At 36.6% G+C, this 23,598-nt stretch overlaps 1 protein-coding gene and 1 long non-coding RNA gene across 2 annotated transcripts in view; one reads left to right on the top strand and one right to left on the bottom strand.

Annotated features, from left to right (window-relative positions):
• Positions 1-519: 519 nt before the first annotated feature.
• Positions 520-23,598, bottom strand: part of KCNN2 (potassium calcium-activated channel subfamily N member 2) — a 140,301-nt gene continuing 117,222 nt past the window's right edge. The window contains exons 5-8 of the mRNA XM_012470086.2: positions 22,478-22,588; positions 9,874-10,001; positions 3,524-3,593; positions 520-1,129 (exon numbers count right to left, since the gene is read on the bottom strand). Of these exons, the coding sequence (XP_012325509.1) occupies positions 842-1,129; positions 3,524-3,593; positions 9,874-10,001; positions 22,478-22,588 (597 nt within the window). The 3' untranslated portion in view covers positions 520-841. The remainder of the gene's footprint in view (positions 1,130-3,523; positions 3,594-9,873; positions 10,002-22,477; positions 22,589-23,598) is intronic.
• On the top strand, positions 5,888-22,835 carry LOC105729385 (uncharacterized). The gene is made up of 5 exons (XR_001110235.2): positions 5,888-6,032; positions 7,773-8,106; positions 11,357-11,572; positions 19,983-20,129; positions 21,140-22,835. It is a non-coding gene; the product is annotated as an uncharacterized LOC105729385 (long non-coding RNA).

Here is a 23,598-nt window from a genome sequence, read left to right as displayed (position 1 = left end):
TATGTATGTTCACTATGCTGTTGTATGCAAACATAGGCCCCAAACACTAAAGTGCATGCTTGGCCCTTCATAATAATTAAATAGAAAGATATGAAATCACTTGTTTAGAACTAAAATTCTGCACCATCTGTTCACAGACAGTGGTGTACTCTGACGCTTTGTTCATGTAAATTTGCTGGTACATTGGGAATTAAAATATTCTTGAAAGCATCTCTGCTCCTTGTGTATGTTCTGATAAAGACTGACTTTCTACATTTTGAAAAAAAATTGAATTAAATATAAGACACTGTAAACCAAAAAAAGAAGAGTAAGCTATGCTGGTTCAGATGATTCATGCAAAGAATTCATAACAAAAGTAAAATCTCAGGAATAGGGTATAGAGGAATTGAAAGTCTTTTTCTCCAACCAGCGAAACTTTCGGCTATCTAAATTATCAATGTACAGCAGACGATATCAGCCATTTTACCATGAAAATAATGCGAGAAGTGAAGCATTAGAAATGTCAAGTGACCAAACAAGTATGTGCAGAAATTAACTTTTTTTATTATATATCATATAATGTAGTAGTAAAGTTTGTTTGAAGTGCATGAATAAAAAGTTAGTGAAATTACAGGAGGAACAATATATATAGCAATAATAGGTGCATTCCCTGTGCATCTGAAAGAAAAAAAAAAAAAGAGTTTTCACTCATTTTGGCCTAAAACTTAGTGTTCAGGTTCCCAGGATTCTGACATCAGAACCCGGATAACGCTGATTAGAACCATAGGGGCTTTACAATAAAAGCTAAAATATTGACCATATGATGGCAAAAAGTCTTATTTTGTGGTTAACTTATTCTCTTCTAGCTACTCTCTGATGAAGTTGGTGGCGCTGTGGAGGAGGACCGCCGCCTCCTGGACGAGGACCGGGACCGTTCAGCGTTGTAAGTGACATGCTTGTCGTAGCCCTCCATCTGAGCCTCAATGAAATCTCTTTGCTGCTGCCTGATGGTCTGGCTTATGAGCCCAGGGAGGGCGTGGATGCTACCAATCAAAGTCTCTAATTTTGTTTCCAGGGTAACAATCCTCTTCTCGAAGTCTTCACTCCTTTCGTTTAAGTCAGAAATCATGTCATACATGATATTCTGGGTCTGAAAAACAGGATTGAGAAGAAGGTTAATTACACTTGCCCTGGACACAAACTGTCCACCTCTCAGAGGTTTAGCTCTAGTCTCTTGCTGGTGGCATTCAGTATAACAGGGGTGTCAACTAACTGAACAGAGCACCTTGCAAAGCCAATTCACTGTATCTGTTCAATGCTAAGATTTATAATATAAATAGAAAATCTTTGGTTCAGTTGCAGTAAATGTGAAGCAGGTACTACTACTGGTGGTATGCCCAATGATTTTAGGTGGCGTCAGGTAGACAAAAATGTTTCAATTTAATATTTATATATGTATTTTAAAGGTTGTCATAAAGGTAAGCACATCAAATTCATTTTGCAACATGTATTAATTAGGGCAGGGTAATTTTTTTTTTAAATGGGCAGAGTCAAAAACAATAAATAATACAGATGGTATTGTTATGTGGCAGAAATGTTGAGGGTAGAATATAAATGAAGTTTAGGATTAACTGGTTTGATAATTTTGTAATTTAAAGCAGTAAGTTCCTAAATATTGTTTGTTGTCCTTTGTTCCAAATTACAGGCCTCTCTACACTGGGTCAAATGGAATTTTTTCAGATAACCATTGAGAAAATATTAGTTGAGGGAGATACTAAGGTTAACAGTCTATCTTGTTGGCCATGGCTCTGACCTGCTGGCTATGGCTTAATCAAAGCTAAGTGGCTGAAATAGGAAAATGTTTGTGGATTCCTAGTGAACCTTGAAATTGACTGTCTTGATCACAGGGTATCCATAACTCTGACTCCTAGGTGTATTTCCTGAGTAGCCAAGAGTCAAGGAGAGAGGATTGATAAGCTCAGAGCTAGAAAGGGAAAAAGCTGGTGAAGAGGAAAGAAAAATGTGTTAACCTTAGTTTAGTGCAGACTTTCCCAAGTCTGAGATTCCTTCGTTTAAGTCATGCCTCCTCCTACTTCCATTTCCTTTCTTATCATATGTTCTTCTTCTGCTTAACAATCTTTTAAAGATTGTAAATGAACCGGTAAGGGAGTTATTACTTAGAACACAGGCACCTTGTTTGTTTGACCAGAGTGCATACACTTAATTTTACTACATAGTAAAGTCTTTAAGAATATGTGAACAGCATCCATTCATTAAAGAAAATACTGAGCCTTTATGGTATGTACAGTCCTGTGGTCATAAGTATAGTAATAAAGAAATAAACAGCATCTTGCCTCACAGTGGTACTCTTGAAGTAAAATTACATCTCCACATCATATTTCAATGTGGCCTCTTCCTTTTTTCATAAAAATATCCATTAAGAATCATTTAACCTGGGAGTGATGGAGCTTGCCCCATCTTTTGTTCATATGTCCAAGTGACAGCCACATTTATACATGTTAATTAAAGATGTCTTCATGTCTTACACATGTGTGCTGTCCAGTTTATATGCATGATATATGCTCTCCTAGGGTAAGTCATTAAGTACTTATCTTCAACCTCTAGTATGTGTTATTGATATATATTACAGTCAAAATAATTTAGATGCATTATTTAATGAGACTAGGCCAAGTATGTATAATTTATATGAATTATACTTGAGGTTTTAGTAAAGTCATGGCTGATTTATCAGATGAAAAAACAGTTTGTAAGAGGCAACTGAGAGTTACCTCTTCCAAAGCATTTGTGTAAAAGGCTGAACAATCATATAAACACTATTCTAATATTGCTTTTAGAATTCACCCCAGGAAATGCAATGTTTTGATTGTTGACAAATATTTATGTTTTAAGAATGGGTTTTATGTGGGGATGGACAACCAAAAATCAATTGGCTAAATCTTATAAATATGGTGGAATAATCTGGGGACCGTTGATGTACTTCTCAAAAAGTGGTATGATTTTAAAATAATGAAATGGAGAAAGAACCATTAAAAAGTGATCATTTTGGGTGATAACTTTCATTTTAGGATGTAATTTTTGGTATCTTTTATTTTTATTTCAACTTCACATTCTTTTGAGTTTGCTTAAAATACATAAAACAAAATTTAATTATGAGTCTTATTCATTCCTAAGTATCACAGTCACACCTAGGATGCAGTTCTGCTCTCATTGGGATGAGATTTACATGCAAATAAAAATCGCACTGGTATTGTCTCCTGTTCCACTAGGCTTCTTATGGTACTTCCAAATCACTGCGACTAGGAACGTTTTCAGAATGGGTGTTGAATAATGTAATAGGGAAAGAGCACATTAAGTGAGAGTTTTAGAAACATTCTTTTAAGTTGGACCACTTTAGGGTGCTTTGTTGGTTTGATTTATTAATTAGATTTGGGTTGGGATCCTCTTGAAACATTAATTATTAGTGACTGTGCAGTCGTTGATTTTCAACAGATGCAACCATGAGGCCTGAGTACCTCAGGCTTACCTTTGCCAGGTCCACCAAGGTGTTTGCTTGGTCATTCAGCTTTCTCTGCTCCATTTTCACACTTCTTAATCTAAAAGATAGAATGTGGTATCAGAAAGGTTCCCTTCTTTCTATGGCAATCTTATGCCTTCCAAAGAGCATGCACAAAATTGACAAGAGCAAATAACTGCATGGATAATGCCTTGAATATTTGGGGTAAGTCCAAACTGGTTATGTGTCTGGTACAATGAGAAGCATGCTTCCCCAACACCGCAAAAAAGAAAGGAGAGAGAGCAAGAGATGAGATGTCCTTAGGACAGCTATTTACCAGGTACAATTGAATTCAGAAGGACTCATAAGGATTTAACCACATGAGAAAAAGCCAAAACATTCCTTAAAGCCCCAGTATCATGACAAATAGACATAGGAAGAAATATGCAAAGCAACTGGAATTTCATCGATGTTGGAGCAATGAGCACCTTCCTATGCCTACGTGACTAGATACAGGTATTAGCCCTGTTTAGTCCGAAATGGATTGGGTTAGGTATTTGAACCTGATGAAAACACAGTGATAAGTGAGATTCTTAATAACAACAACAGAAAAAACTTTTATTCAACCAGCAGCAAGATAACGCAAAACACATAATTATTATCTTATTCTTCATTGTGTTTCATTTGACTTTTATCTTGAACTGCCATTAAATCTGAAGAGAGCCCAGACCATTTCCTAGGGAAAATTTCCCTTAATTTTCAGTGTAGATAAAAGTCAGAGGACAGTTATAGTATGTGGCAGATGGAATCTCTGGTAAGATTATGTTTAGCTACTTTTAAATATAATTCTATGTACCTGATGAAAAGTCAATTAAGAGTCAAAAAATGGTAGTTGAAAACATTTTTTGATAAGAACTCTGCTAGTCTTTAACTCTACTTATTATATTATTTTTCAACAAGTACTTATTCAGTGTTTGTTTACTATGTACCAAGAAAGATTTTCCAGTAAGAGAAAGGTGGTTTAATGTTCCTTAAGCTAACAAGTAAAAGCTTTTTCCCAAAAGAGAAGTAGGTTCCTCTAAACTATTTAATGATAAAAAAAGAAAAAGAAAAAAGTAATGCCAATCTTATTTTTGCTTTGATGACAAGTCATTTTATATAGTTTTAATGTTAGAGAGAGTACTTTTTATTCTTTTTCAATTAAAATGAAAGGTAATTATATAGAAGGAATAAAAACTCACAGGGCAAGATTTTACTGCCAGGGAGATTTCTGTAATATGTTCATAATGTTCAGTGATTTTGTTCTGAAACTAGGATATCCAATATGTCACCAAATCTGCTCTACAGTGAAGACGTAGTGCCTTCTGCCAGTAAGTTTAGCTGACACCTACCTACAACATGATCTTCAACAATCTAAAAGGGTTTAAGGTTATGTCATTGTGACTATATGTTTATTAGAATGCTGGAACAAAGTTAATTGGCTCCTTTTTAATATTATTACAGAGAGGGAATATGTCCTAGTCCAAAATAAATTTATAAGCATATATTTAGATCCAATTTATTATTGAGAAAGATTTCTCTGTAATTAATAGAATTATAATTTTTGATATGTGCCTTTGAAAAACAGGCAACTGCCCCCACCCTACACTCCCTAAAAAGAAGACTTACAAATCTGTGGGTCATTACACAGAAGTGTACTGAAGAAAGAGCAATATACAACAATGAATTCCATCCTCACTGACTCCAACTGGACTTTAGTTTCCTCACATATGAAATGAAGTGTGTTAGATTAAAACAATGTTTCTGCACTGCTAGAGTCATACCATCAGAGGTGTTCTTGATGACTTTAAGTGATACCTAAGATGGAAAACAGTTATTCCTTTTAGTTCTCTTCTAATTAATTATTCATTACTGTAAGAAAAACGTCATAGGCTGGTCCTAATCTGTCTTTATCTTCTAACACCTGCCTTTTTTTTTTTTTTAAAGCAGAATCTCAGCTCAGAACTTTCTGAAAACAACAGCCTATGGCTAGAATTTAATACCAGTATTTCAACTATCAATTGATGATTACCTTTACCTTTCTTTGTAATGTTTTTAAATCCATTTGTGATACAAATTTGTGCAGCGTTTCATTTTCAAATTTAAGTAAGTCATAGTATCAGTGGCACAGAAATGACTGGAGTTTGGGCTCTGGGCCAGATGCCTCCAGCAAGTAGTGAGTACAGAGAAAGTCCTGAATTCTACAAGTTAGGTTAGAAGGACCAGTGGCAGTTTCTTAAGTGGGTACTTCATCTTATAAACGATGGGACCTAATTTACTTTTCCTGGATTACTATACTATGTCTGTCTGACAGTAGAATTTTGCCCATTTTATTTTCTCCTAATCTGGAAAGCTGACATGGAGTAGCCCTATTTGATTGGAATTCCTTTAGCTTCCGAAACTTGAATCATCTTGTCTTGTTGTTTGCTTCTTACACTGCCTGTAATATAGAAGAGCTGATAGAAAAAGCCTGCTTAAGCTGCAGCTGCCAGAATAAAAGGTAACATGCAGATGTGTATTACACTTTTTCCCCAAAAAAATAAGAAACATATGTTGATTTCTTCCTCGTGAACTTCACTTATCACAGGAAAATATCATGATTTTGGATCACATTTCCATAGCAGCAATCAGACTACTAAAATTCACAAATAAAGGATCCGCTGGGTGCATGCAGCCAGTAGAAAATTCTGCAAATGTTGAAAGGAGCGGCTCACACAACTTACTTCCGAGCTCTATTTTCATTTTGTTGAAATAAAAAGACAAAACAAAAGAAAAGAAACTGTAAAATATTCTGGAACAAAATAACACAATGTGGTGTTCAGTTGTGCACAGGGGGCTCGATTCATTAGCTGGAAGATCCTGTTACGATTCTGCAGGATTTTGACAAATTGACCAAAGAGACACACTATTCAATTATCCTTCTTCATTGCTACTATACTTTCCCATCTGAAAGCACTCAGCTTCCTCCTGAATAAGAGTTCAGAAGGAAGAGCATGCAAAAAGTCATTGTGGCCTCTTGAAAATTGATGTTCAAGTAAACAACAAGAACTATTTTTGTCTAATATGAATGTGAAATGGTTAAAAGAACAATATTTATTTAAAACAATGGCATCATAATTTTTTGGCAGGGTACATTATTTTCCAAATTCGGACAACAACTCAGAAGCCTGAGGCTTCTGAAAGGCAGGTAATCCAACTCTTATATGTTATACAAATCAAGTAGATTGGATTTCTTGGCTCTGAAACAAATTCATGTTGGTCCATAGTTGAGATAAAAGAATGATCAACTTTAAAGGTAAAGTTGCTACCAGAAAAAGGGTTAAAAGTTAGAGAAAGAGAACACTTCATGGCACTAAGTGACAGTCTAAAAAGACAAATAATTAATGAAAAGAGGGCATGGGTCTGGAGAGTTCAACATACAACGGAGAGTAGAGAGGTCACGTATCTGTTAGAGAGGCTATGAAGTTTGGAAAAGACAAAGAGTTGAGATAGCAGGGGCTGGCAGAAGCAGAGAGCTGCTGAGAAGGCACTCAGGACAAATCAGAGAGTAGGAGAGGCCAGGAGTGATCTATCCAACGAATTTTAACATTTTTCTTCAGCTAGTAAGGTCTGATTGCACCCAGTGCTGACAGATAAGGCTGAGGTTCTCACTGTATCTGCACAGTGGGCAATGGAAGCCTTGCCCTTAAGAATCGAGCCCTGTGTGCTTCCCTTATGACTTCACTCCCTAACTTCCAACACTAAGCTAAAATGAAAGACAAGTATACATGATTAGAATGATCTAGCCAAACACAGTTTGTATGAATAAACGTACTCAGTTACACTTTTACAAAGTATAAATGTCCCCCACCTCAAAGGAAACCCAGTAACCCCTAGATGAATTTATAAAACGATTCAGAGCATTTCTGAGTTGCCTGAAGCTTGTCTACTTTAGAAGTACACATTGCTACAAAAGAAACAGAATAAGAAATGTCTGACAGAAGTAGAAAAATCACAAGTGGCTTTCTCTGTCACTGTATCCAAACACAATATGCTAGGAGACCCCGTGCAAGCAACTCCACAGTACCACCCTTAAGAAAGGGCCGACAAGCCTTGTAGGGTGCGTTTGTGACTTGCTTAGGGACAGTTTTTAATCTCAGCTTCCCCAAATACTTTTTTCTAACATTTTAATGTAAAAATGTAATAACCTACAGCAAAGTTGAAAGCATTTTACAGTAAACACCCCTAAATTCTTCCCTAGGCTTTTGAATGTGAATGTATTCTGAACATACAGTCCAGAAGAGTCTTATATTACAAGATGAAATACAAACCACCGCTGCACGTGGCTACAGAACCATGCTACAAAAACTATCACAGCACTTTTTGGATTTGTTGTTAATATGAAAATTTATCAAAGGTAAATCACATGTAATTATCCATTTGATAGGTTAGACTGACAGGAAAGGACCCAGATAAGATCCTGGGGGCCATGGGATGTTTGGCTGCCCAACACATAGACCGACCACACTTGCTCACTGCTGTGTCATTTCACATGCTTCCACCCTGGATGTACATATCTTCTCACACGCGCTAAGGTAAGGTTTTTTTTTTTAATATACTAAATATAGGTTAACGTCAAAATATTAAAAGTACAAAAAATGATTTCACCATGGTATGGGCTGCGGACCTCCTGTATGAATGTTGGGGTTACTGCATAGTGTGGTTTTAGTAGAGGAAGACCACTCTAATAGGAGAGTTGTGCGAGGTGATTCCGTTGGGGAAGATGCCTGTTTGACAGGAAAACAGGCTGAGGAACACAGAGGCGAAAGCTCAGCATCTCTGGGTGGTGAGGCAGGGAGGGTTCTCATTCTCTTCAATCTAAACTTCAAGGAATCAAGATGTCTAGGCAAGTGCTCCTAGGTGGTGGTTCTGGGTTATAAGGGTAACTGTGAGGTCTTGGGAACAAGCTCCCTTTTATGAGCCAGATGGCATATAATGTTCCTTTTTGTGGTTTTCCTTATTTTAAGAGTATTATCTGCAACTCAAGCCTTGTGTTTTCCTTACGAAGGGAGAAAAAGCATAGTGGTGTGTCAAGTCACAGAGCTAAGAGGAAATGGCATCACCATCTTCGGAAAAGTGTGTTAGTAAAGCTGGGGAAAGAGCGTGAGTGAGTAGCAATGAAGGCCAGATACTCTACCATACGTGCAGAGCCTCCCTTTACTATAAATCTCAGGATACATGAGTTTTAAATTCTATGGAAGTATAAATCTGTCCATAATTATAGATATATTTTGCATTTTCAGTGATATCTATTTAAGCAGGGCAGTTGAATGGACAGGTTTAGTATTCTAGGGTAGAAGATGAATGCTTAGTAATTTCCCAAAGAATGTTAGTGGTATCATATTACCTATGAATTACCTGAACATGCAAAATAAAATTGCAGCTTCTGAGTTTTCTTGTCTGTTATACTAGTTGGCTCTGAGAGACAAATCTCACTGGATAGCCAAAGCATCTTGTATTTACCCACCTTTCCATTATTACCCTGATAGGTTTCAAAAGAAAAGCCACTTTTCTGAGCAACAAATCTATGTCTGCTCTTCTCCATACAGAGATGGTATTAAGAGTAAGTCTGCATGGCATCACAATTGATACCCACATGAATAATACTTACTGTAAGGATGCTGCCAGCCTGGAGGAGAAAGACCCTGTGCTTTTATATTATCAGTGCATCTTACTAGATATAGAGTGTTACTTTAAAAGTCTATGCTAATTATGTAACAATGAAATGGCAGGAAGGACTTAAACAATAACGGTGGTCTAGATAAAGTCAAAATAATGATAAGAGAGTGAAAGGTCTATACAAACTAGAAACTCTATAATGAACACATAGCCAAAATTCTGATTAAAAACGAATTTAAAATTCAAGTATTAAATCAGTTATATGCACTATATTCGTATGTTTGAAGGTATGTTTAAAAAATTCAAATACATTATGTAGTACATTATGTAATATTAATTTTGTTCAAGATTTTGCACTAGATACAAGCTAAAAGCATCCTAGAGCAAACTATCTGAATAGGTTAAATTAAGAAATACAATTTTAGCAGAAATTATTGATTCTAAATAGAAACTGAGAAGACATTTTAATTAATAACTATTCTAGTACTAAGTGATTTTTAATCATTAAAGGAACTGAGGTTATTCTTAGGATCTCACTGTGGAATGATTAAATTGCCAGATAACATCTTCTGGGAACAAGACAATGTTTTCTTTTTTCATCCCTTATCAAACGAGAACAACCAAGTGCAAAAATCGAAAACCAAGGACACAAAAGCAGGATAAAAATGAAAAATGATACTTACTGATGAATAGCTTGCAAGAATTTTCGTTGATGTTTTCTTACTTTTGCATGATCTATCTTTTTTACTAGCTTTGTATTTTTGTAAATTAGCCATGTTTCCCTGAGTACATTGGCAGCTGCATTTTTTACCTGTTAAGAGAACAAACAAAAAAAGCTGTTGATAAATTCCAGACCAGAATCCTTTGTAACTTTGCTTGGGGTCACAGTCTTCATCCCAAGGATCATGGTGAGCTGTAGCTTTATTTGGTAACTATGACTCAAAATATGCTTTTATTTCTTGAATCTATGCCTTTTAAAAGCACTTGTATCTGCCTGGGAACAACACTTAAATGGAAATAGAGAGATACCACCACCTTCTTTCTGTGCTAAATTCTATCCTGCTCCTTTAGGGACTCCTTTTTTATTCAACTTTTTTTTTTTTTTAATCAAGAGGTGTTGATTTCTCCACCTTGTATTGCAACTGTTGTCTCCGTGTTCTTCCTTTCCCTGAGAAAGACAAAATGCCATGAGGCCAATGTTAATCTTGTCCTTTGCAAGCCTTTGTATGTCTGGCTGTCGCACTACTGGAAGGATACTTTTCCAGTGCTGAATGTATAAGTACACCCAGCACTGATAGCCTCCCAGAGTGACTTAGCAATTTGTATGCTTGTTAGCACACTTTAATTGATGGACAGAGTCTGTGTTATGATGTGGTTGGAAATTTTAAGTACATGCATTTCAAATAGATGGGACAAATGAAAAGGCTGAAAGCACTGCAGTAACACTGACAAGACCTAAAACAGCTGATGAAAGGCATCAATACTATATCAAATCACTTGCTTTCTTGACTAAAGTCTTCAGCAAATCCTGAGAGGGGATAAAGGGTCAGCAAGGGGAGATTCTGTCTTCTTCCTTGCTCACACTATGGGATCTGATGACCCACAGCTTTCACCTGGGCTTTGGATTACTTACTCTAAGAAGTTGTTCCATTTAATTCTTTTGAGTGATGGATAAAGGATACTTCACAGAGAGAGCCACAGGTTACTGGGGTGCTAGGTGGAGGAGGATAACCTTTTAAGAAAGGCAATGTAGTGGGGAAGACAAAACAATGAGCTGAGATTGACAACTGGGTTCCAAGTACTTGACTTTGCACTAACCAAGTCAGGTCGAAGTGATTAGCTAACCTGTAGGACTTCAGCTTTCTTGAACATCAGAGAGTTAGAGATAATGAATATTAAAGTTCTCCAAAGTTTAAATTTATAATAAGGACAAGCTTTAGAATTACAATAAACCATGGGCCCAAGTTTGTATTTATATTTTTCACTTTAGCAAAGAAAACATCAGGTTTGGTAACATGGTGAATCCCTTTCCATGGAGCTGAAAAGTTTTCTTTTTGAGCAAAATTGTACTGCTGGAACTCTTAAGAACATGACTGGTCGTTGACAGTAAAGCTTCTTTTAGGAGTGACTCTGGTTCATAATGTACTTCCTCTGTATATCCATTAGACTCTGTGCATGGAGAGAATCTACAAACCAACAGAAAAATGATCGACACAGAAGCCCAGCACCAGCAGTGTGTCTAAGTAATACTACCACCCTCCACAGTGAAGTTAAATGGAGTTCGAGTAAATTCTTAGATCCATCTTCATACTTCCACTTCCTCAGACAGCAGTGAGAGCTGCTTTTCAGATGTTTTCATCTGATCCTCATGTCCTTTCAAAGGTAAGGAAGTGGGTGCAGCATGAATAGTTGTTATTTGGGGACCTTGCTTTTAAGGAGAGAGGAGTGGGAAGTGACTGGCCAGCAGTCCATGGGGTTGGAATAACCTTTCCTTGTGAGGAAAGAGAGAGTCTCAGATCTCCAAGCAACTGTAGATACCTGGAGGATTGACAAGGGGCCCTGATGGAGGCTCTCTCTGATTTTACCAGTCCAAGGCATAAAGGAGAAGCCTGGATTCCTGCCTGGTGAGGAAGCTGGAAAACCTGGTAAAAATCCTTGATAAAAACCAATGGGTCAGAAACACAGCAATAGAACATAGCCCTTGATTTTGATTTGTATTTCCATCTACAAACAGCAAATGCCAAATTACTTCTAAAGTCAATACACTTTTAAAAAGGTGACTGATGCAATTTAAATGATTCCTTCTGTTGCCTATATGGAGAAAGGGTTGAAGGGGAATACAGAACCTACTCTCAGAGTTCAATGGTAGGGGGTAGTGCCCTTGAGGCCTTCTGTTACAGCCTTCGTATTCACTAAACACTCATTTTAGCTGATGGGCTAAAATGAAAATGTTTCCTTATCTGCAAATGAAATCCCTGCAGCTGCTTTTAAAAACTCTGAAATATAGGAATTTATTTTGCAACATCCTAACTCCCTAATAGGTTGTCAAATACAGGAATAAACAGCTTAAAGCATCATATTTAACTGGTACTTTTCAATATGGCAGCCACTATGTCCCAAAATAAAAATCCCACTCTCTGCTTATTACTGAGATGTGTTTCTAATAGTAGGGTCTTCCTTTCCATCTTAGGATTGAAAGGGAACAGAGGGCAGTGAGAAGATAGGGTCGAAGGCACCTCAGTATTTTACAGGTTTGAACAACAGGAAATTGTTACAAGAAAGTGATATGTAAACTTCCAGGAAATGTGGGGAGAAGTAGGTCTATGCATTCATTTTTTAAATTTGTATTTAGGTAATGAAGTACAATTTTGCTTCATGGATACATTGTGTAGTAATGAAGCCTGGGCTTTTAGTGTAATAATCACCCAAATAGTATATATTGTACCCATTAATAATTTCCCATCCCTTACCTCCCTCCTGTCTTTCCAAGGTCTAAGCATTCTTGAGCACTTAGATGATAGAAGAGTTGATTTGGAGGGAAAGTTTCCTTTGTATCCTCAGTCAAGAACCGTGCCATATAACCATCTAGTTATGTAACACTTGGACCCTCTTTGTCCCCTTTCCAGGGCTTTTAGAAACTCTCAGGGAAATCTCTGTCTCTCTAGCTGAGTTCTTTGGGCATAGCTCATACTAAATAAATCTCCATGATGTTAACTGGGCACCACAGCACATATAATTTGTACATAAAAAGTTCTTCTCATGAACCACACCAATACATATTTATCAACCAAAGGACCCTCTTGATAAGAAGGGTATAGAGATTCAGCTCTAAATGGATCAATATATTTCCACTTATGAATTCAAGCTATGTAGTGAATCTCTACCACATGCTACATACTGTGATAAGTGGTATAAGAGGATTTACAGATTTCCATCAATCCTACATTTAGTAGCTGTAATAATTCTATAGCCAATTAATGGGCCAAAACACCTATGAAATAAAACTCATTTTCTGTTTATCAAAAAATAAAGTGGGGGAAGGATCTTTGTTAACAGGAACCTCTTCTAACCATGTCTCCCACACTTCATCCCTGCCACCCCACACACATACCATTGAAAAATAAGAACATTTGCTCTGCCTCACTACATACTATACTGTGATTATAATCAGTATAATCAAAGTCTGTCAGAAAAATGTTAGAAGACATATTAATAATCAATAATTTTGATAATAATTGGAAAAAACAAAGGCTCTAAAAGAACTACTACTACTGGCCAGGAGCGGTGGCTCATGCCTGTAATCCCAGCACTTTGGGAGGCTGAGATGGGTGGATTATTTGAGGTCAGGAGTTCGAGACCAGACTGGCCAACGTCAAGTGAAACCCCATCTCTACTAAAAATACAAAATTAGATGGACATGGTTGCACACACCTGTAGTCCCAGTTACTTGGGAAGCTGTGGGAGGAGAATCTCTTGAACCCGGTAGGTGGAGATTGCAGTGAGCCAAGATTGTACCACTGCACTCCAGCCTGGGTGACAGAGTGACTCCCTCTCTCTCAAAAAAAAAAAAAATACTACTACTATGTTAGTGGTAGTACTTTTATAAAATAAAACCATGGGTTATAAGATACAAAATATTTTTAAGTATAACAGTACTTTACAAACCACCAAAGCACTTCAGGTAGTTAGACTTTTGGGTTTTTTTCTTCAACTTTTATTTTAAATTCTGGGATACATGTGCAGGATGTGCAGGTAATGTTATATAGGTAAACATGTGCCATGGTGTTTTGCTGCACAGATCATTCCATAACCTAGCTATTAAGCCCAGGGTCCATTAGCTATTCTTCCTGATGCTCTTACTCCCCCCACCTCAACCTACACAAGGTCCCAGTGTGTGCTGTTCCCCTCTATGTGTCCATGTATTCTCATCATTCAGCTGACACTTACAAGTGAGAACATGTAGTGTTTGGTTTTCTGTTACTGCATTGGTTTGCTGAGGATAATGACTTCCAACTCCATCCATGTGCCTGCAAAGGAGATGATCTTGTTCCTATTTATAGCTGCATATTATTTTGTGGTATATATGTACTACATTTTCTTTATCCAGTCTATCATTGATGGGCATTTAGGTTGATTCTATGTCTTTGCTATTGTGAATAGTACAGCAATGAATATACACATGCATGTATCTTTTTTTATAATAGAATGGTTTATATTCCTTTGGGTATATATTCAGTAATGAGATTGCTGGGTCAAATGGTATTTCTGCCCCTAGGTCCTTAAAGAATTGTCTTCCCCAGTGTCTTCCATAATGGTTAGATTAATTGACACTCCCAACAGTGTAAAAGCATTCCTCTTTTTCCGCAACCTGGCCAGCATCTGTTGTTTTTCTGACTTTTTAATAATAGCCACTCTGACGGGTGTGAGATGGTATCTCATTGTGCTTTTGATTTGCATTTCTCTAATAATCAGTGATGTTGAACTTTTTTTCATGTTTGTTGGCTGCATGGATGTCTTCTTTTAAGATATGTCTGTTCATGTCCTTTGCCCACTTTTTAATGTTTTTTTTCCTTGTAAATTTGTTTAAATTCTTGCAGACTCTGGATATTAGAACTTTGTCAGTTGGATAGATTGCAAACATTTTGTCCCATTTTATGTATGCAGAAACTCTTCAGTTTAATTAGATCCCATTTGTCAATTTTTGCTTGTTGCAATTGCTTTTGGCATTTCTGTCATGAAATCTTTGCCTGTAACTATGTCTTGAATGGTATTGCCTAGATTTTTTCCTAGGGTTTTTATAGTTTTGATACTACATTTAAGTCTTTCATCCATCTTGGCTAATTTTTATATAAGGTGTAAGGAAGGGGTCAAGTTTCAATTTTCTGAGTATTGCTAGCAAGATCATTTATTAAAGTCCCAAGATCATTTATTAAAGAGGGACTCCTTTCTGCATTGCTTGTTTTTGTCAGGTTTTTTGAAGCTCAGATGGTTATAGGTGTGTGGTTTTCCATTGGTCTATGTGTCTGTTCCATTGGTCTATGTGTTCCATTGGTCTGTGTGTCTGTTTTGATATCAGTTTACCAGGGTGTTTTGGTTACTGTAGCCCTGTAATATAGTTTGAAGTATAGGGTAGCATGATGCCTTCAGCTTTATTCTTTTTGCATAAGATTGTCTTGGCAACTCCAACTCTTTTGGTTCCATATGAATTTTAAGATAGTCTTTTTCTAATTCTGTGAAGAATGGCAATGGTAGTTTAATGGGAATAGCATTAAAACTTTAAATTACTTTGGGCAGTATGGCTATTTTCATGATATTGATTCTTCTGATCCATGAGCATAGAATAGATAAGACACATTCATTTGTGTCCTTTCTGATTTCTTTGAGCAGTGGTTTCTAGTGCTCCTTGAAGAGGTCCTTCACTTCCCTTGTTAGCTGTATTCCTAGGTATTTTATTCTTTTTGTAGCAATTGTGAATGGCAGTTCATTCATGATTTGGCTCTCTGCTTGCCTGTTGGTGGTGTATAGGAATGCTAGTGATTTTTGTACACTGACTTTGTATCCTGAGACTTGCTGAAGTTGTTTATCAGCTTAAGAAGCTTGGGCTGACATGATGGGGTTTTCTAGTTTTAGGATCATGTCATTTGCAAAGGTAATTTGACTTCCTCTCTTCCTATTTAAATACCCTTTATTTCTTCCTCTTACCTGATTACCCTGGCCAGAACTTCCAATAACATATTGAATAGGAGTAGTGAGAGAGGGCATCCTTGTCTTGTGCTGATTTTCAAGGGGAATGCTTCTGGCTTTTGCCCATTATGACATTGGCTGTGGATTTGTCATAGATGGCTCTTATTATTTGGAGTATGTTTCTTCAATACCTAGTTTATTGACAGCATTTAACATGAAAAGATGTTGAATTTGATCGAAGGCCTTTTCTGCATCTGTTGAGATAATCATGTGGTTTTTGTCTTTAGTTCTGTTATTGTGATGAATCACATTTACTTTTTGCATATGTTGAACCAATCTTGCATCCCAGGGATGAAGCCAACTTGATCATGGTGGATAAAAGCCTTTTGATGTGCTGCTGATTTGGTTTGCTAGTATTTTATTGAGGATTTTTTCATCAATGTTCATCAAAGATATTAACCAGAAGTTTTCTTTTTTTGTTGTATCTCTGCCAGGTTTTGGTATCAGGATGATGCTAGCCTCATAGAATGAGTTAGGGAGGATTCCCTCCTTTGTGGTTTTTTGAGATCGTTTCAGTAGAAATGGCACCAGCTGTTCTTTGTACCTCTGGTAGAATTCAGTTATGAATCCATCTGGTCCTGGGCTTTTTTTTTTTTTTTTTGGTTGGTAGGCAATTTATCACTGCCTCAATTTCAGAACTCCTATTGGTCTATTCAGAAATTCAATTTCTTTTTGGTTTTTGGGTGTATGTGTCCAGGAATTTATCCATTTCTTCTAGATTTTCCAGTTTATGTGCATAGAGGTGTTTAATAGCATTCTCTGATGGTTGTTTGTATTTCTGTGGGGTCAGTGGTAATATCCCCCTTATTTCTGATTGTGTTTATCTTCTCTCTTTCTTCTTTGTCTATCTAGTGGTTTATTTATTTTTTTTGAAGAACCCAGCTCCTGGATTTATTGATTTTTTTAAGGGTTTTTTGTGTCTGTTTCCTTTAGTTTAGCTCTGATCTTTGTTATTTCTTGTCTTTTGCTAGCTTTGGGGTTTGTTCTTGGTTCTCCAGTTCTTTTAGTTGAGATGTTCAGTTGTTAATTTGAGATCTTTCTAGCTTTTTGGTGTGGGTACTTAGTACTATAAATTTCCCTCAACACTGCTTTAGCTGCATCCCAGAGATTGTGTTAGGTTGTCTCTTTGTTCTCATTAGTTTCAAAAAATGTCTTGATTTCTGCCTTAATTTTATTATTTACCCAAGGAACAGGTTGTTCAATTTCCATGTAGTTGTGTGGCTTTGCATGAAATTCTTAATCTTGAGTTCTAATTTGATGGCACTGTGGTCTGAGACTGTTTCTTAGGATTTCAATCTTTTGCATTTGCTGAGGAGTGTTATATTTCCAATTATGTAATCAGTTTTACAGTAAATGCCACATGGCTATGAGAACAATATATATTCTGTTGCTATCAGGTCCACTTGATCCAAAGATGAATTCAGGTCCTGAATATCTCTGTTAATTTTCTGTTTCAATTATCTAATACAGTGAGGTATTAAAGTCTTCCACTATTATTGTGTGGGAGTCTGAGTCTCTTTGCAGGTCTCTAAGCACTTGCTTTATATATCTGGGTGTGCCTGTATAGGGTACATATATATTTAGAATACTTAGCTCTTTTGTTGAATTGAACCCTTTACCATTATGTAATGCTCATCTTTTTTATTTTTGTTGGTTTAAAGTATGTTTTGTCAGAAACTAGGATTGCAACCACTGATTTTTTCTGTTTTCCATTCGCTTGTTAAATTTTCCTCTGTCCCTTTTTTTTGAACCTATGTGTGTCTCTGCACATGAGAGGTTCTCTTGAACACAGCATACTGATGGGTCTTGGCTCTTGATCCAGCTTGCCATTCTGTGTCTTTTAATTGGGGCATTTAGCCATTTACATTTAAGGTTACTATTGCTTTGTGTGAATTTGATCCTGTCATCATGCTAGCTGGTTATTATTTTGTAGACTTGCTTATTTGGTTGCTTCATAGTGTCAGTGGTCTGTGTCCTTCAGTGTGTTTTTGTAGTGGCTGGTAACAGGTTTTCCTTCCCATATTTAGTGCTTCCTTCGGGAGCTTTTGCAAGGCACGCCTGGTGGTGATGAATTACCTCAACATTTGCTTGTCTGAAAAGGATCTTTTTTCTCCTTCCCTTATGAAACTTAGTTTGGCCAGATATAAAATTCTAGGTTGGAAATTCTTTAAGAATGTTGAATATAGGCCCCTACTCTCTTCTGTCTTGTAGGATTTCTGCTGAGAGGTCTGCTGTTAGTTAGATGGGTTTTCCTTTGTAGGTGATCTGGTCTTTCTCTCTGGCTTCCCTTAACATTTTTTCTTTCATTTTGACCTTGGAGAATCTGATGATTTTGTGTCCTGGGGTTGACCTTCTTGTGTAGTATCTTTGCTGGAGTTCTCTGCATTTCCTGAATCTAAATGTTGGCCTGTCTTGCCAGGCTGAGGAAATTCTCCTGGATGATATCCAGAAGTATGTTTTCCAACTTGGTCCCATTTTCCTCATCTCTATCAGGTGCCCCACTCAGTCATAGGTTTGATCTCTTTACATAATCCCAAATTCTCGGAGGTTTTGTTCATTCTTTTTCATTCATTCTTTTAATTACAACTTTATGTTGTTCAAACCTACAGCATATAGGTAATGACAACATTGTTTAAAAGGCTATTATTTTGGATCTTCATTTTCAACTTCCATTTCTTTGTTGTTGTCTTATTCTCCTGCTGCTTTCTCAGAGGCTTTTTTAGCATAACATTTCTACTCCTTGCCAATTCAAGGGGAATACACCAGGGCGCCATATGCTCTGAGCTGCCCTTGCAGCAGCAGGGATAGATTTGCTCATGCTCCAGCCTCTCTCTCCAGTTTTCCTTTAGGTCAGGTGTATGAGGCCTGGGTGAATGTTGTGGCAGTGGAACAGAGCATCATAGACAAGTGATTCACTCATTTCACGTGTTAACCCCCTGGGCTGTGAGCCAAGGACAATGTGAAAGCTACACAGAACAAATCCTTTAGAATTTCCATCCCCTTGTTAAGAGACATGCAAGAAACAAAATTATATAACTGTGTAACAGTGTTCCTATTATGGATCTGATTGAGAATTCTTAACAGATTAGCAACACCCACAGTGGACATTAATATGTATAATTATCCTTTGTGGTGTATCTAGCAACTTTAAAAATTATGTCTGGGTTTTGGAATTGCTTGTTTTCAAAGTTTCTTTTCCAAAAATGTATTCTGGGGACCAAACTACAAGATTTCCTGGTTGCTCAGAATGTAATAAATACTACTAATAATACATTTCCAAAAAATATAGTATGGTAAATATATTGCCTCTGTAAGGTGATAAACTGCAAATCTATCAAATAGCTGGTCCTATCTTACTAAACTAGGAGACCAGTAATGGTATTATGTTTTCACTTCAAAATCATTAGTTTATTCTGTTGTACCTGTTGTCCATTTTTGAATTGCAGAATGTCATGTAAATATATAGGATTACACAAAACAATCATCTTCTCAGTGCTCATGTACAATAAATAGACGGTTCTGCTTTCAAATACAGTTTTTCACTTGGTTAATGTAGTCATACAGAGTGGAAGACTTTGAATGTTACATTTGTTTGTGGGAGAATAACCTATGTTTTAACATTCATACTGCTTTTTTCTTTAGAGTCATATTCAGATTTCAGAACATCTGTGACCATTACTCCTGTTAACCATCCAAAAATGATTTCTTCTAGATTGTATTTCAGGGAATAGTTATATTTTTCTCTAACAATATATAGTAACCTTGAATTTGTATTTTTAATCTTTCATCTGAGTTACTAGGTATGGTTTTTAGGTCTCTATTTACTTTTAATTATTCATAAATCATTTCCATAAATAAGCAAATGGAATCAAGTTCCAAGTAAATAATACTCATTAAGTTGACAACTGCATAAAATAATGAGATTATAAAATGGCTATTATTTTCATATACCATGTTGAGTATATATATAAGAAAGGAATGGGTATCATAAACCAGCAATTTGTTTTCTTCTAGTATCATTTTAACATTTATATCTTTATTTATTTAGTGACATCCTGCCTATAAAAATGGATCTGTCAGCAAGGCTACTAGAGTATATTTCTCAGACCTATAAGAGACTGTGGTCCCAAGAAATACTGCAAAGTAGTTGTACTTTTAAAAAGTAGTAATGAAATAACAGAATTATTAAAGCATGGTAAGTATTATAAGGAATGTACGATTTGAAACCAGAACAGTACTTACTGAAAAAGCTTTCAACAGGCAATAACTTAACAATTCAGGCAACATTATCTATAGGAAAGTTAAGTATACAAGAACTTAAGGATCATTGAGCAGTGTCTAGAGGGATTTTTGGTTGTCACAAGTTGGGGGCAGTGCTATGACATCTAGTGTGTGGAAGTCAAGTATGCTGATAAACACCCAGAACACACAGGATAGTCCCACACAAAAAGGAATTATCCAACCAAAAATGTCCTGAGGGCCGAGGTTGAGAGGCCCTGGACTACAGCAACTATACTATAAATCCAACATAGAATGTCTCTCAAGTAAAACCGGTTGACCTCCGTGAATTTCACACAATAAAATTTTTATTAAAGGTGGTAGATGGCAGTGTGATACTGTAGATTTTGTACTCAAAGTCTTTGTCTTTTCTAACTAACTAACTCTTAAAATGTTTAATAAGATATGGCATATCAATATTCCAAAGTAATATTTAGGGGAACTATATGCTTCCTTCTTAAGATGAAACTACAGTCTGCTTAGGAAACACAGGGAAGTTTGCCCAAACATGCTAACTTGACTTTCTTATTTGTGATTCTGTCACAATTTTTTTTTTTTACTGTTGATAAGATTTACAGGCAAATATATGGGTGACATGGTATTTTAAGGTATTTTTCTGCCTAATATCTTAAATGTGGCATTAACTTAATTCCTGAGAAAACGCATAATCTTCATCATAAAATAATATGGATTACAAGGGTCTTATGCAAGTGTTTTTTTGATATTATAAAACTTGTGACTCTTAAACACGAACTCTGCCAGCACAGAGCCCTGAAAGGACCAAACAGGCACATGATGAAATACACAAAACATCTGCTCCAATCTCCATCTAGTATACACATATTTTTATTTCTAGGAGATCTTTAAAGAAACCCAAGCCTTTATTCAGCTCCTCACTGACCTTTTTCCTTGCACTTTTTCACACAGGGATGTTTACAAGTTTTGAGAACAAATTTAAGAGTTCAAAGAAAATGAGAGTAAATCTGGAGAGCAGAAGACATTCCAAAGTGGTAAATGTAGGCTGAAAATGTAGTATCTGAAACTGAGGGGCTCTGATCATCTACTGTAAACACGGACCTACTAACTGCAATGAAGTATCACAGTAGTGTCTGACAGGTAACACTCAGCATGAGCAGGCAATTGGAATTTATGTTTTCATTTCCTAAGTATAATCTGTATAAACATATATTTGCATTAAAATGACCTGTTAGGAAGTATTTACCAAATTAAACAAGATTACTTTAAAATACACAACCAAAATCAAGAGTGAGTGAAAACACTGAAAGTCGGAACTATGCTTAAAATCTCTACAGATTCTTTCATGGGCAAAGTAACCAAGTTCACAATGTATTCTGTTATTTCAGTGATAGCCTGGTTGCATTCCACGTTGGGAAGTAGTTACACAGCAAGATGACTCTACTATAAAATAATTTTTCGTTATTTTTGACTTTGGCATTTGTCTCAAGTGACTATGAAGAAAGGCTACAAAAGGCTATCAGAAACCTTTCTCCTCTTACACGGTTTTCCACCTTGATCTGGTGACTTTGAGCAAGCTACCTAACCCCTTAGTGTCTTAGTTTCCACATTTATAAAATGGCCACAATCGTAGCACTTTCCTCACAAAGCTGTTATGAGGATGAAGTGAGTTACACACAACACACCTGGAGCAGGGCCTGGCACAGCAAGTGCTCTTAAACACTGTGATTACTGTTTTCTTCTGCTAATAATCGGACAGTGATCACCCATCTGGATGCTATACTATGAGAGACAACTTTCGTATGGCCGGTAAGTCAAGGCAAGAGCCTGTTTCTGCCCCTATCTTGGGCAGCTAAAAGTTAGTGGTGGTTTCTTATTTGTCTTTGCAACCCTGGCTTGAGAACAGTGACTTGATTGTAGAAGTTCAGTGAGACATTTTCAATCACCTCTCCATCAAATTACTATTTCACATTAATAGTTTGTTCCTTCCTACTCAATCCAATAATTGGTCTCTTCTTGTATAATATACTTAAATCTAAACAAGTAGGCACACCTGACATTTATGTGACTTATCTTTATCCAAATACCAAGACTGCCCAGTTACTTCCTAACTGACCTAAAGTTAGAAATAGTCTGTTTTCAAAATGTGATAAAATGGAATTGGTTCCAAGAATGCCTATAGTTTCAAACCATGTCATTTCAGCTCCAGATGTCAAATAAAAACCATATTTCCTAACATTGAAAAAACAATAATATTCTCTCTTTGAAGATATATGGGTGGTAACTTACTCTTTTAGTCAGCTGAGTATCCATCATGAAATTGTGCACGTGTTTTTCTGCTTTGGTAAGTTCTAGCTTCCTTGCCACTACAGCTACCACCAGGGCTGTGCAACCAGCACCCTGAAAACAAGGAGAGAAGAGAACCCCAAAGCGTTACTACTTTCTGTTTCAGACATATTAGAAAATGTTTTGTATCAAATGCAAAAGTTTCTCAACATTAAAAAAATTGTCTTCAATAAGTATTACAGAAAATGTGTGATCAACAAATGTAAGCTATGTGCCTTAAACTGGGATTAAAAATGTAGTTTACATATTTTAAGAACAAAAGCATATTTGGAAAAAACATTTCCTGAAAAGAAATAAATGGCCTAAAAGCAACTTGGTGAATTTTTGGAGACTTCTTAAAAAACAGAGCAAATCAGTTATATATCTATAATTATAATAGGAACAAATAACAAATGAGTAGATTAGCATAAATGTCTATGGAGTAGAAATAAGGATTTTTTCCATAAAGAATAAACCTCTAATTTAAGATGAGAGCAGCAGGCCTTCAAGCTGATGAACTGCAATGCACCAGGAATGAAAATAATAAATTATCTCAGCATATACACAGCTTCAGAGTGTTCCACACACACAAGAGGAAGGATAACAGGAAGATCACAGTGATGTTAACCTGAGCAACAGAGACATATGAAGTGCTGAAGGTAAGGGGTAACCATTATACTATTTTACAGGTTTACTAACATGGCACTAGGAAAGTCATGGGTCATCCTTATTTTGGAAAAAAAAAAAAAAACAAAAAACCCAACAGTGTTCCTTTTTGAATTACAGACAACCGTGTTGATCTCTTGGAAAAAGAGACTACGTGGTACTCTAAGAATTATAGTCCTACCGCTCTGTGATCAAGGTGTACTTATTCCAAGTTGTGAGAGTCTTCTTTGCTGAAAAACCGCCAACTACTTGCAGGCCAGAGGACAAATCTGGGGCACCATTTGGAGGGCCCAGGCAAGGTCATAGTGCTGCAGCCACATCATCAGTCCTGGACGCAGCAAACCTCCCAGCAGGGAAGGGGGCACATGAGGAACTACCTGAGGGGTCTGTGAATGGGAAGTCACACCTCCAGACAGAAT

Source organism: Aotus nancymaae, unplaced genomic scaffold (assembly GCF_030222135.1).
Source record: "Aotus nancymaae isolate 86718 unplaced genomic scaffold, 86718_ANA_hifiasm-v0.15.2.pri h1tg000014l, whole genome shotgun sequence".
Classification (NCBI taxonomy): Eukaryota; Metazoa; Chordata; class Mammalia; order Primates; family Aotidae; genus Aotus; species Aotus nancymaae.
Note: the sequence above shows the minus strand (reverse complement) of the source record. Positions and strands in the feature narration are given on the sequence as shown.